The following is an 11,715-nucleotide window of genomic DNA, read 5'->3' as shown; positions in this document are numbered from 1 at the left end:
CTCTTGGTGGGGAAGGGGGGCTGTGGGACCCGGGTGATGGGTGCCCTGGGGGGGGGCTGTGGCACCCAGGGTGATGGGTGCCCGGGGGGGGGCTGTGAGACCTAGGGCAATGGGTGCTCTTGGTGGGGAAGGGGGGCTGTGGCACCCAGGATGATGGGTGCCCCGGGGGGGGAGGGGGGGCTGTGGGACCCGGGTGATGGGTGCGCTGGGGGGGAGGGGCTGCAAGCTGCTCCTTCCGGGAGCCTGGCTCCGCCCCTAGGAGAGGGACCCCTCCCCCTCCCCGACCAGGGTGAGATGAGGGGCGTGGCTTTCGCGAGTGGGCGTAGTCAGCGGCATTGACGTTTAAGACTTCAGCGCGCACTCCAGCCCCGCCCGAGGAGGGGGCGTGGCGAGAACGCTCGGAGAGGTGGCCCTCATTGGTCCTGTCAGCGCGAGCCCGGCCCCGCGGGGAGGAACCCTGATGGGCGGCGACCGTTGGTCGTACAGCGCCCGCCTCTGTCCCCTCCCCCCCCCCCCGACAGTTGCTGGCAGGAGAGGGGCGTGGCCTCAGCGACGGTTAAGCGCGAGGGGAGGGGCGGGGCTGTGTGCGGTCACGTGACGCAGCCCCCCGTCCCTACAGGCGGAGAGCGGCAGGCCCCGCGCTCTGATTGGCGGAGGCGGGGGCCGGGGCGGAGGAAGGTTCTGGAGAGCGGTGGCGAGCTCTGGAAGGTTCCGCCACCCGCCGTATAAATGGGGGGAGGCGGCGGCCGCGGCGCTGGAGTGAGGAGCGCCACGGACAGCGCCTGAGTGCCGCAGCCGGCCGCCATGGGCAAGGACTATTACCGCACGCTGGGCCTGGCCCGCGGCGCCTCGGACGACGACATCAAGAAGGCCTACCGCAAGCAGGCGCTGCGCTACCACCCCGACAAGAACAAGGACCCCGGCGCCGAGGAGCGCTTCAAGGAGGTCGCCGAGGCCTACGACGTGCTCAGCGACCCCAAGAAGCGGGAGATCTTCGACAAGTTCGGCGAGGAAGGTGAGGGGCGGCTGTAACATGTGGGGGGGGGAAGGGGCTGGAGGGTGTAGGCGGGAGGGGGCGCTGAGGAGGGGTGGCAAGGGGCTGGAGGGGGTGGGGGAGGGGTGGCAAGGGGGTGGGGGGGAGGGGGTGCTGAGGAGGGTGGCAAGGGGCTGGAGGGGGTGGGGGGGAGGGGGTGCTGAGGAGGGTGGCAAGGGGCTGGAGGGGGTGGGGGAGGGGTGGCAAGGGGTTGGAGGGGGTGGGGGGGAGGGGGTGCTGAGGAGGGTGGCAAGGGGCTGGAGGGGGTGGGGGGGAGGGGGTGCTGAGGAGGGTGGCAAGGGGCTGGAGGGTGTGGGGGAGGGGTGGCAAGGGAGTGGGGGAGGGGCGCTGGGAGTGGCAAGGGGTGGGGGTACAAAGGGGGGTGGGGGTGGCAAGGGGCTGGAGGGTGTAGGCGGGAGGGGGCGCTGAGGAGGGTGGCAAGGGGCTGGAGGGTGTGGGGGAGGGGTGGCAAGGGGCTGGACGGTGTAGGCGGGAGGGGGCGCTGAGGAGGGTGGCAAGGGGCTGGAGGGGGTGGGGGAGGGGGTGCTGAGGAGGGTGGGGAGGGGCGCTGAGGAGGGTGGCATGGGGCTGGAGGGGGTACAAAGGGGGGTGGGGGGTGGCAAGGGGCTGGAGGGTGTGGGGGAGGGGTGGCAAGGGGCTGGAGGGTGTAGGCGGGAGGGGGCGCTGAGGAGGGTGGCAAGGGGGTGGGGGTACAAAGATGAAGCGCTGAAGGCAGATTGCAGCAAAGCTTTGGGGGGGTTGGGCAAGGGGCTGTGTGGAACAGGAGGGGTGAAGCGGGGAAGAGGGTTGGGGGAGTGGGGATAGCTGAGTGTCAGGGGGGCTGCCCCTGAAGAGTTATGGTGTGGTGGAGGGTGATGACTTGATGCAAGTGGGGGGGGGTGCTGTGGGGGAGATAGAAGGGTGAATCCTGAAAAGCTGGGGCTCTGGGGGAAGAAGGGTGCTGCTTTTAGGCTAAAGTAAAGGGTGTGGCTCACTTAACCCAAGACAGTGGTGGTTAGTTAAGGATGGGGTGGGTTGGTAAGAAGGGGGAATGAGGTGTCAAGGTTTGGGGGGCAGAGCCTCTATTGTGGGGAAAGGAGAAACTCTTTGGAGGAGAGCTGGGGAAGACAGTATATCCATGGGGAGAAGGAAATTCTGATGCAGCTCTGTACTAGGCCACCTGTATGGGGTGGTTTTGGGGGCCATGGTGATGGGTATCCTGTGTAAGTGCTTTCCCTGAAGTGAGGTGCAGTACTGAGTTTGGGGAAGAGGGATATTATGCTCTAGTGGGGCACACCTGAATTTTCTGGAGAGGGAACTGGGTATCCCTCTGCACCTTGTATCCCCTGTACACACGGGATAATGCGGAGAGGCTCTCTTGGGGCAACCCTGGGAGTGACAGAGAAGTAAAGTATTCACTAGTAGCTGGACTTCCTTATTTTATTCTCTACCCTTGCTCCTGAAATTCTTTGGTTTTGTCTGTAAGTCTGGAGAGGGGTGCATCTAGGTGACTTTCAGGGAACAGTACTGAATCCTGGGCTTGTGTGTGTACAGGAAGGGACACAATTTGACAGTTCAGCTGATAGCCACCCCATGCCATTGACAGCATCTAAGTGGCTGTGAAAATGACTGTCAACAAACTAGAGGAGACTCCTAGGAACAGGGAGATCTGGTACAGGGATTGTTATGAAAGAAAGTAGAACTAGTTCCTATTGTCTGTAAGTGGATTTGGGAATTGGCCAGTGTCTTTATTATCTTGGAGAGCGTCTTGTTGCATTAATAACATAGCAAGTTAAAACTATTAATAAAACACCAGTGTCAGACTCTTTGGGAGACCTGCTCTGAAGTCCATGTGCAAAGCCTGGAGGCATTGTGCCTGCTTGATTTCCTCCAGATTAAGGAATTAAACTTCTGCATCAAATTTCTAATTTAACATTAGTCCAGATTGTTTTTTCTAGGGTGCAGTCTCCTACATTTTAGATGACTCAAGCAAGGGAGCTTGTTTTGTACTTTCTCAAACACTGCTAGCTTGGCTAACTCAACTCTCAATATTTGTATTCAGCTGAAACTGGAAGAAGAGAAGGATTTGTTTCAAACAATTGAGTTGATATCTACAGTGCTCTTAGCTGGAAATAACTGTCCTTAAACTGCTTCCCAAAAGTGGAGTTTGATCTGCTTTTCAGTTGCTAGTTTCCTGTGTTTTATATCTTGCATTTCCTGTAAATTCTTAGTGATTTCCCCTTAAGAGCTGATGCCTTAGTAGTAGTATACTGATAGGCTGCTTTTCTAGGAGAGGCGGAGACGTGGCTAGAGAATGGCTTTGCTTGTCACTAGAAGATGCTAGTACATTTGTTTGCTTGTGTATGTTAGGTTATGAAACTTGCCTCAGTAACAGTGTTTCATTGAAGTAGGAAGAATATAACTTGCTGTCTCCAAGCACTTCAGATTAAATTATTTTTGCCTATAGTGATTGTAAATCAGACTCTCTGTAGATAGAGATGGGACGTTTATAGGCCAGCTAGGTTTGCTGCCATATTAAGGGGTACAGTTGGGTCAATTGTAAAAAATAAATTGCTCTGAATAAGTTACTACTTTAGGAGACTCAGTAATTGAGGGAGATGAGAGCTCTTAAACATGGCTCTAATTTCTGACTAGGGAGGTTTGACTCTTGACACCATTTTAAGATGACAGCAAACCTCTTTTTGGTGATGCATCTCAAACTTAGTCATAAATAAAAATCTCTTTTCAGAGATCTTAGGGTGGGGGAGAGTCTTGCAGTTAACAAAGCCATGGGGGATTGGACTCTTGATAAGAACCTAGTAAACTCAAGCTTTATGACTAACTACTGGATTATATTTACTCTGTTTTTCAGGACTAAAGGGAGGTGGTCCCAGCAGTGGTGGATGTGCCAATGGTGGTAACTCGTTCAGCTACACCTTTCATGGAGATCCTCATGCTATGTTTGCAGAGTTTTTTGGTGGGAGGAACCCCTTTGATACCTTTTTTGTACAAAGGAATGGAGATGAAGACATGGATGTCGATGACCCTTTCTCCACTTTTCAGATGGGGGGCTTTAGTAACATGGGCTTCCCTCGCTCCCGGTCGGGCCATGAAAGTATACGCAAAAAACAAGACCCTCCTGTCATTCATGATCTGAGGGTTTCCTTGGAGGAGATATACACTGGCTGCACCAAGAAAATGAAAATCTCTCACAAACGACTCAATACAGATGGCAAGACCACACGGAATGAGGACAAGATTCTGACCATTGAAGTCAAACGAGGGTGGAAAGAAGGAACAAAGATTACTTTTCCCAAAGAGGGAGACCAAACAGCAAACAACATTCCAGCTGACATTGTCTTTGTTTTAAAGGACAAGCCACACAATGTCTTTAAGAGAGATGGGTCTGATATTATTTTCCCAGCTAAGATCAGTCTCCGTGAGGTAAGCAAAGGTGCCCGATTCAGTATGGGACTCTAGTGGGTGGCTTGGTTTGAGTTTTAGATAGTGGGAGTAACAAATGGGAATACTGAGATCTTCTCTCTCCCCTACACTTTGTTCAGTATCTGGCTTGAATCCATAATAGGTCACCTGTTAACTGCTCTTTGGTCTGTATAAAATAAGTTGTTAGCCTCAGGATACTTCCTTGTCATAAGCCACCATTAGCGATGGCAGATCAGAGGCAAACTACTTTCTTAAGAAGGTGAACTTTCAACATCCAAACTGACCCACATTGATGGATCAGCAGGAAGGGTTGCACAACTGTTTGTTGTGGTATAGTAGTACAATTTCTAGTGCTATTAATCTGGTGTCTGTATTGGATTAATATGGGGGGGGGGAGGGATAGCTCAATGGTTTGAGCATTGGCCTGCTAAACCCAGGGTTGTGAGTTCAATCCTTGAGGGGGCCACTTAGGGATCTGGGGAAAATCAGTACTTGGTCCTGCTAGTGAAGGCAGGGGGCTGGACTCTATGACCTCTCGGGGTCCCTTCCAGCTCTATAAGCTAGGTATATCTCCATGTATTTATTAGATTAACTCAGCAGGATTCAGAAGAGCCTAACTAGAATAAACAGGCCATCACAATGAAAATCTGTGGTTGTTTGGGAACTCTGCTAGAGATTATGTATGCAGACAGTGTTCTAATTGCCCTGTTTTTATACTTAGGCCCTGTGTGGTTGCACAGTGAATGTGCCAACGCTGGATGGCAGAACCATTCCAATGGTATTTAAAGATATCATTAAACCTGGGATAAAGCGGCGAATCCCTGGAGAGGGCCTCCCATATCCCAAGAATCCAGACCAGCGAGGGGACCTTATTATAGAATTTGAAGTAAAGTTTCCAGACAGAATTCCACAGGCTTCCAAAAGTGTCCTAGAGCAGATCCTACCAATATAGCAAGACTGCTCACGGAGAACTGAAATAAGGACACTTTTCCAAAGCAAAAGGTTTTTGGACCATAACCAGGACTTCAGGGTTTCTCATTAGTGGAGGTTGTTGACTTTCACACTAAGTATTTTTCCCCCCCAAGAGTATCCTCTTCAAAATTGTGCGTTCACTTTTCAGTGACTCTAGTCCCAGATCATCACTTGAAGTATTTACATCAATGAGCAGCTGCTTGTGGGAGGAATCTGCAGAACATCTCATGGTCAAACCTTTCTTCTGGTGACCAGTTTCCACCCTAGTGCTCGATGTGCTGCCTTCCCTTAACTGGTTACCCATAGACTGGGCATCTGTTTCATTTCATCTCGTGCAGACCTGTAGTTCCTCCATTGGAAAGGGTGAAACAAAAATCTAAAACTGGACTTGAAAGTAAAACAATCTCCAACATCTTGCCTTTGCTGTTGTACTGTGTTGTGTCCCTTGTCACTTCCTACACTGAAGGACTTTCCTGCTGGGACACTCTCTCTTAAATGTTCTTAACTATTTTTAGTTCCTGTAAGTTGTCAATGTCTTGCTAAGGGTTTTCTTAAGTTTTTCCTTCTGTCAGTCGTATTAGAAGGAAGGCACCCTTTGTTTGACCTTAATCTATTACTCTGGAAACATCAGAAGTCCTAATGTCTTTCAGAATGTGAGCTTGAATGAGTAAGCCTTTAGCCAATGTATGATGAGTTTAAACCTACCTACCAATGTTAACAAGGTCTGGTCTAGAAAAAATATGCAAAGGAAAATGGATCTTAAGTATAATACTCTGAATCATTCCCTCTATGAAAGTCTTCCCCCTCGCACAGACATTTTAAGGTCTCTTAGCCTGGTTCCTGGTCATGGGTTGAACAAACAGGGGGCAGCCATTTCTCATTCCAGGTACACTGTATCTAAACAGGATGTTGAGTCTCTTATTCATCATCCTGCATGCAGAGTCAGTGTCAAGACTTATGTTGAAGACTTATTCAGTACACTAATGGACTCTGGACTTTTTTCAAAGGACTGTGATCCTCTGAATTGGTAGCACCACCAGAGATATCCTTTTTGATAAAAAGGGTTTTTGTTCCTGATACAGGAACACTGTGGCACTTCCTGTATATATTATATATTTTTTGTATACATTTGTGTAAAGTTGATGTGTGTAATGCAGTAGAGCATCTTGTATTTTATAGGATTAAGTACATTGATAAAGATTCATGAGGGGGTTGTGAGAGAACATGCTCTCTTAATCCAATGGGGAAGCATGAACCTGGAATGCACTGGAAACTTAAATTGGAATGTTACTGCCATGATGACAGACTGTCAAAGAGCTGTGTCACAATTAAAGTCTCCTTAACTGAAGGAAAAGATCTAGGCATGTCTGGGGGCAGGATTGGGTATCTGGAATGAAGGACTTATGAAAACATGTCATTAAACTTCAGTGAATTGGGAAAATGCTGTTCGGATTAACTCTTGTTGAACACTGGTTTAGTCACTAACCACCCAGCTTTTGCAGAGTGTATTAGCACTAGCGCTTTTCTTGGTTGAGCCAGCGTGGTTCCTATGGTGGAATTACTGGTACAGCCAGCCCATGCTCTTTGGGCTGGGGCCTAGGTCTTTACCCTCTACTGCTGTCTACTTTCCTTATGCTGCTTTCAGTATTACCACCAATGGTACAGCTGCACTACTCTGGAACCAAGGGTGGTGCAAAATCTTCTTGTACACATGGCTTCATTAGAATCATGGCACACATAACTTGCACAATAAAGCTTAGAGCCAGGGCTGGGGCAGAAGCTAGGAATTCTTGTCAAGCTAGTCCATGCATTCTAGGCCGCCTCCTGGCTTGAATCACAAATGTACTTTGGGAGGGTGTACTATACTTTTTTTTTTTCCTATGGGAGAGCTTCCATGTGCTAGCACCATGCTGCTTCAGTTGTCTGAGTGGTGGCAAGTTACCACCATCTCTTCTCTTGTCCTCTTCCCCCAAGAAGGATGCCATTTCAAAGTGGATGTCTTAAATACTTGTGGTGGCTTAAAAAGCAAAGGGCTACAGACTGTGCTCCATCACAATGCTACTGCTATTTAAAACTACTCCCCTCCTGCCTGTTTCTACTACCTTTTACTGACCTTGCTTATATTTAAGGCTAAGATTTTATCAGGAATATTTTTAGTAAAAGTCATAGACAGGTCCCTGGGAAAGAAAAATGGAAGTTGTGAGTTGTCTGTGACTCTTACTAAAAATATCCCTGACAAAATGGGGAGCTGGGGCTCCCCATACTGCCTGAAGTGGTCAGCTGTGCAGGGGCTAGGAGCCACATGCAGCAGCAGGGGGGCTACAGGATCGTACTGTGGCAGCTTGGCCCTCCAGGGACCACTAAAGGTGACAGGAGTACCCTGCAGCTCCCAGCTCCTGACCAGTGTAGGCTGAAGTCACAGACATAGCTGGAAGTCAGATTCTGTGACTAAAGTGTAGCCTTACTTGTATTATGTAAACACTCCCCTGGGGGGCTGAAGCCCTGAGGCCTTGGGCAGAGTTGGGAACATGGAGGGTATTTCCCCTCATCTCCTTCTCTTCCCCCCCCCCCCCCCCGCCCCACAAAAAACCTGCAGCACGAGAGCATGGCAGTCCTAGGGGCAGCTCCATACCTTCCCATTTCCTCTCCTCACCCCTTGATCGTGGCACGGTGTGACAGCTGTAGCTGGTGCCATGGAACAGACAGTGTTCCCTCCTCTCCTGCTGGTGCCCTGCTTTGAAGCTGCTTCTCCGCTCCCCACCCCCTTTGCTCCCACAGAGGCAGCCAGTAAGTGCCCCCTGGGTAGGGAGACCCAGCTCAGGGGCTGGCAGACCCCTCTGGGAACAGGGACCGCAGGGGAGCCCTCCCAGCACATAGCCCCTAATACCCCTCTCCCTACAGCCTGAGGCTATGCCCGAGCTGCCCCCTGCCTACACCCAGTCCCTAGCCACCCCCATTCTTGCACCCACAGACACCCCATGTATGCACACAGTCCCAGGTACCCTCTCCCTGCACCTTGAGCTACCCACTGTCAGCATACAGCCCTGAACTACTTCCCCTACACCCGAAGCTGTTTTCAAACTTGGAGCTAAGCTCCCTACCTCTGCTGGGCCCTGGAGTTTTTATAGCATATCAAGGGTGGGGGGGCTCAGAAAAAGGTTGAGAACCCCTTCTCTAATGGACTTGTAAAAGAGCACGTGAGCTTCATGTGAAAAAATCAGGTGTCGAAGGGGAATTGGTTGTACTTTACTACTACTACTATCATTTTATTAGAGAGAGTGTTATGCAGAACTTCCTCTTACATTCCTGTTTGCAATATCCAGTATCCCTGTCTCCCTTACAGCACTGGAAAAGTAAGAGTAGGGAGGTATTTATGTATCTCAGCTGGCAGTTTCTCCCCTCTTCTTTTCCTGTCAAGATCCACCATTTTTTGCTCTCTTCTTTTAACAGCCTTGTGGGCTTCTCTTTCAATAGTCGGCCTTGCTCTGTCATCACCTGCTCTTTACTGGATGCTTGATGTTAGCACTGTCTGGTGCCTTTCCTCAATAGCTGCTAGTTCTGGTCCTCCTCAGCTGTAGGCCCTAGTAGCTGCTTATATTTCTTCCTACAGTGCAGCAACCCCTGCTGGCTAGAGCTAGACTGGCCCCTTGTGTCAAAGTGTTCCTTGGACAGAAGTGACTGGCTGTACTTTAAAAGGAAGCGGTGTGACCTACAACTCTTCCATGAATATGTTTGAGAACTCGCTCTAGCACAGCAGTATGACCTCATTTGTACCCTGTACAGCTGGAAAACAAAACCCTACTCCCTGCTAGGGTGACAAATGGGGGAGAGCGACAGGGATGTTAGGGGCAGCACAAATCCTTTTTTTTTTTTTTTAAAGTGTTCAGAGCTGGTTCACCCCACCCCTCGGGCCATGGTTTCTATGGGGGATTCCATGTCCCAATCTGATGTCCATGTCCCAAGCTTCCATATGTTAAGGCTGTCAGTCAAGGAGCCTGTATTAAGCTGGGCTTCAATCGTCTCTCCCCTCAGCCTTCCTTCATGAGTGGAAACTTTTTGCAACAAAATGATACAAACCCAAATCCTGTCATAGTCCCCCACTTTTCTTAGTATATGTGTAAATGTTTTAGTGTGCTGTATATTCCAGGGGCTCCCTGGCATAAGGTTCTTGGGTGAAGGGTCAGAGAGCAGAAGATACAATTTGCTGCTGTCTAGCACACCACAAGCATTTCATAAACAACTGACCCATAAGAATTGTCCCGTTAATAAGGCTCATGTGCCATTACCAGGCTTGCACGCCCATGGAAACTACCTGAACCAGCATACAATGCATGCTAGCCTAATGCATCAGAAGAGCATTGCAGCTGGGGGACTATTGTATCAGATTCCACCTATATTTGAAGAATTAAGGTGGCTGTAATATGGTCCATTTCACCCAGATTAGATATGGTCCTCAGGCTCCCAGCAACCCCCTAGCTCAGCCAGTCAATGGTACAAAATAGGGAAGCACCGTGCTTTCTGTGTTTATTTTATTATGCTAGTGCTTAAGGGCCAATTGAGAACCATCACCTACTGGGCTAGGCACTGTGCAAACAGTAGGTGATGGTATCTACCTTGCAGAGCTTACACTGTAAACAGACAAACCACATACAGTGGGTGGAGGAAGCAGTATAACAAGCAGAGTGAACTATGTGAGAGCAGCAAACATATCAGTTCTATGAGTAGTATTTATTTTGGGTGGGTTTAGCTAGGAGGGGATCAGCTGGATGGGAAGGGGGGGGTGAGGGCAGGAGAGAAGAGGTGCAGGTGTGGAGTAAAGCTAAGGTGAAAAAACAGAAGGGGAAAGAATGTTGGAGCAAACAACCACTCAGCATTCAAGCACAGAAAATCCACTAAACGCTAAACTTCATTATTAAAAAGTGTCAGGTGTTAAAAGTGTGCATCATGGTAAGATTTGAAAGGCAAAACTGTACATGTCACAACCCTGAATAACTGCATCCCACCTGTTTCTCATATCTGGTGGAACAAAAGGCACTAGCTACTAAACAGGGAATGTCAAATGCACACCTCCCTTACTAGCTTGCAAACGGTACAATTGTTCGTGTGTATTAGAGGCCTAGGAGCCTCCAGTTCACCCAGCTACAAAATGGGTACCTACTCCATCAGGTTAGGCAGGCAAAGGCAGTTGAACATGGGCCTAGCCAAATCGCTCCCTTGTGTACTGTTGCCTATGAAACTTACATGCCTTAACTGCATCGGCCGGATGAGCCATTGGCTCAGGGGATCTTTGACTAGGAGCCCCTGCCCACAGACTAGGACCCCATTGTGCTATGTGCTGAACATCCACTGAACACTCAGTCCCTGCCCCAAAGAGCCAAAAATCAGATAGATGGACACAGGGAAAAGTACAGGGAAGCAATGACCCGAAGGAAGAGCGCCGTGAAAACTTGAAAACTCGCTTCTTCCAACAGAAGTTGGTCAAGTAAAAATATTACTTCACCCACCCCTGTCCCTCCCATCCTGGGACCAACATGGCTACAACACTGCAAACAAGGAAGCAATGAGACAGAATTGGTCAGCATGCTGGGCTGGGGACCCTGATCATTTTGCGGGGAGAGGGGACAATGCCTCTATCTCCCCTTGTAAGTACTCTCACACTTCTTATCACACTGTCTGTACTCGGCTAGCTTGATTATCACTTCAAAAGTTTTTTTTTCTCTTAATTAATTGGCCTCTCAGAGTTGGTAAGACAACTCCCACCTGTTTATGCTCTCTGTATGTGTGTATATATATCTCCTCATTATATGTTCCACTCTATATGCATCCGAAGAAGTGGGCTGTAGTCCACGAAAGCTTATGCTCTAATAAATTTGTTAGTCTCTAAGGTGCCACAAGTACTCCTGTTCTTCTTTTTGCGGATACAGACTAACACGGCTGTTACTCTGAAACTTGCCCCTGGTACAGGTACTCCACCGATACCTTTCAGAGTAGCAGCCGTGTTAGTCTGTATCCGCAAAAAGAACAGGAGTACTTGTGGCACCTTAGTGTTCTTTTCACCGATACTTTTGCCTGCTAATTTCTGATTGGCTATTTTCAACCTTCTTGCTTGTGATTGGCCAGGGAAAGCAGCTGGGGCAGAATTGGTTAGTAGGCATTTCCTGCCAGCTCCCCTCCTTCTTCAATGGTATCTTGCTAGTCCTCCTCTGAATGGTATCTCCCATTCTCCCTAGGGCTTCTGGGTGGTATCTCCCTTCGTTCCGCTTCTT

At 49.6% G+C, this 11,715-nt stretch overlaps 1 protein-coding gene across 1 annotated transcript; it reads left to right on the top strand.

The window, feature by feature from the left end:
- Nucleotides 1-718: 718 nt before the first annotated feature.
- Nucleotides 719-6,890, top strand: DNAJB1 (DnaJ heat shock protein family (Hsp40) member B1). The gene is made up of 3 exons (XM_054012499.1): nucleotides 719-1,015; nucleotides 3,906-4,477; nucleotides 5,199-6,890. The coding sequence occupies exons 1-3, from the start codon at nucleotides 805-807 to the stop codon at nucleotides 5,427-5,429; spliced, it is 1,014 nt and encodes a 337-aa protein (XP_053868474.1). The 5' UTR covers nucleotides 719-804; the 3' UTR covers nucleotides 5,430-6,890.
- The last annotated feature ends 4,825 nt before the right edge of the window (nucleotides 6,891-11,715 follow it).

Source organism: Malaclemys terrapin, chromosome 23 (genome assembly GCF_027887155.1).
Source record: "Malaclemys terrapin pileata isolate rMalTer1 chromosome 23, rMalTer1.hap1, whole genome shotgun sequence".
NCBI lineage: Eukaryota > Metazoa > Chordata > Testudines > Emydidae > Malaclemys > Malaclemys terrapin.
Note: the sequence above shows the minus strand (reverse complement) of the source record. Positions and strands in the feature narration are given on the sequence as shown.